The 1,635-nt window shown below is 32.7% G+C and overlaps 1 protein-coding gene across 1 annotated transcript in view; it reads left to right on the forward strand.

Annotated features, from left to right (window-relative positions):
• Nucleotides 1-1,512, forward strand: part of LOC117124847 — a 5,701-nt gene extending 4,189 nt beyond the window's left edge. The window contains exons 4-5 of the mRNA XM_033271185.1: nucleotides 473-550; nucleotides 1,472-1,512. Of these exons, the coding sequence (XP_033127076.1) occupies nucleotides 473-550; nucleotides 1,472-1,512 (119 nt within the window). The remainder of the gene's footprint in view (nucleotides 1-472; nucleotides 551-1,471) is intronic.
• The last annotated feature ends 123 nt before the right edge of the window (nucleotides 1,513-1,635 follow it).

Consider the following 1,635-nt stretch of genomic DNA (forward strand, 5'->3'; position numbering starts at 1 on the left):
CGGTTTTCCTTGAATTTTGTGCTGATCGGAAGCCAAAGACAGATTTTAGAACGTTATTTATAAATTTTTCGGCCGCAACTGACAGAGCCAACTCGAGCGGATCGTTTGACCTCATCGTTTGGCTAGGCCAAGCAGACCCAAGCGGATCTACCGCGGGTCGACTTGACTGGATGGACCATGTGCCAAATTCTGGCCGGCGCTTTAAAAGCGGTCCGTAGCGCGTGCAAACTTGCCTGATTGATGGGCTTGCCACGCAAGCCTATTAGTATTCTGATAGGCCCCGTTTGGCGGATGGGGCGTATTGACAGCGGGCCATTATTTTTTTCAGTGCATAAATATTGTGCAACATGGCTAGGGTTTATAATCTCAGATTGTATTGTTCTTCAATTCTGTAGAATTTTCATTGGATTAAAGAATATCAGTTGCATTACGTTTTATACGAACTAATTCAGTTAAAATTTATTATCAACAGTAATTCCTGTGAAAGTAGGCTTACTGGATACAGGCGTGACAAATCCAACGTATGAGGTTTTCCACATTACAACATACGGTAACTACTTTATAATTTGTATATTGCGGTTTTTGTGAATAATGCTATCGTTTTTAAATCAACTGCTTTTATGTTCAATTTCTATTCAGGACCACATTTTTCTTTCGTTTATTTCTCTTAAAAATGCAAAGAGATATAAAAATTAAAATAACAAATGATATATAATGTGAGGTTGAAATCGGCTAAACTGCCAAATTTGGTAAGCCCCCTCCTTTTTCAGGAGGTTGGGAACGTCTAATTGTAAAAAGTACATAAGAACAGAAAAGATGAGCTTTTCTCGTAGGAAAATATTTAATGACGTTGATCTGCAGGTCATAATGAACTCTGTTGTTTTATAGGGCGAATGTTGCTGGTCCTAACATTCCATTTCATAGGAACACTGTGTGTCAACGAATAAAATAGAAACACACAATAGAGAACGTGTTAAAATTAAGTGCAAATGCTGTTGACAAAACAAAGTGAATGGAACAAAACAGTGCAAAACTAACTTCGGCGACAAGAGTCTGAGTTCTTTTTGTTTCTTTTTTTTTTTATAATTTTAAACAAAAACAAGTCCTATAAGGTCTCATATTTAATAATAATAATAATAATAATAATAATAATAATAATAATAATAATAATAATAACAATAATAATAATGATTATAATAAATTTATTTTTGTATAGCGCGGAATGCTATAAACATTTATGAGCTTTACATTAAAAGCAAAAGCCGGAACAGAATTAAAAGAAAAGATGATTAAAACAGTGAGAGAAAAGATGATTTCCAATCAAAATAAAAAACAGGTTAATTTTATGATTAATTTTTTTATTTTATTTTGTGTTTTATAATATTAATGTTTAATTATTAAATGTCAACCAAGATTTGTTCTCAATTACCTCCTCATTCCATTTGCTTTATTCTTTTCCATTTCATTTTAGATTTCAACTATTTCATTGTTTACACGTTATGTTTGGCTTGAGTCATTTCTTTCCTTTCCTCCCAAGAACCCTGTTTTCGTAACTACTGTATGACTTTTTATAAATATATACATATTTGGTTAATTGTAATTACCGTCATCAGTTCAAACAACAATTCATTGATT

Source organism: Anneissia japonica, unplaced genomic scaffold, assembly GCF_011630105.1.
Source record: "Anneissia japonica isolate Jap-2015-1 unplaced genomic scaffold, ASM1163010v1 scaffold652_len952628_cov199, whole genome shotgun sequence".
NCBI lineage: Eukaryota > Metazoa > Echinodermata > Crinoidea > Comatulida > Comatulidae > Anneissia > Anneissia japonica.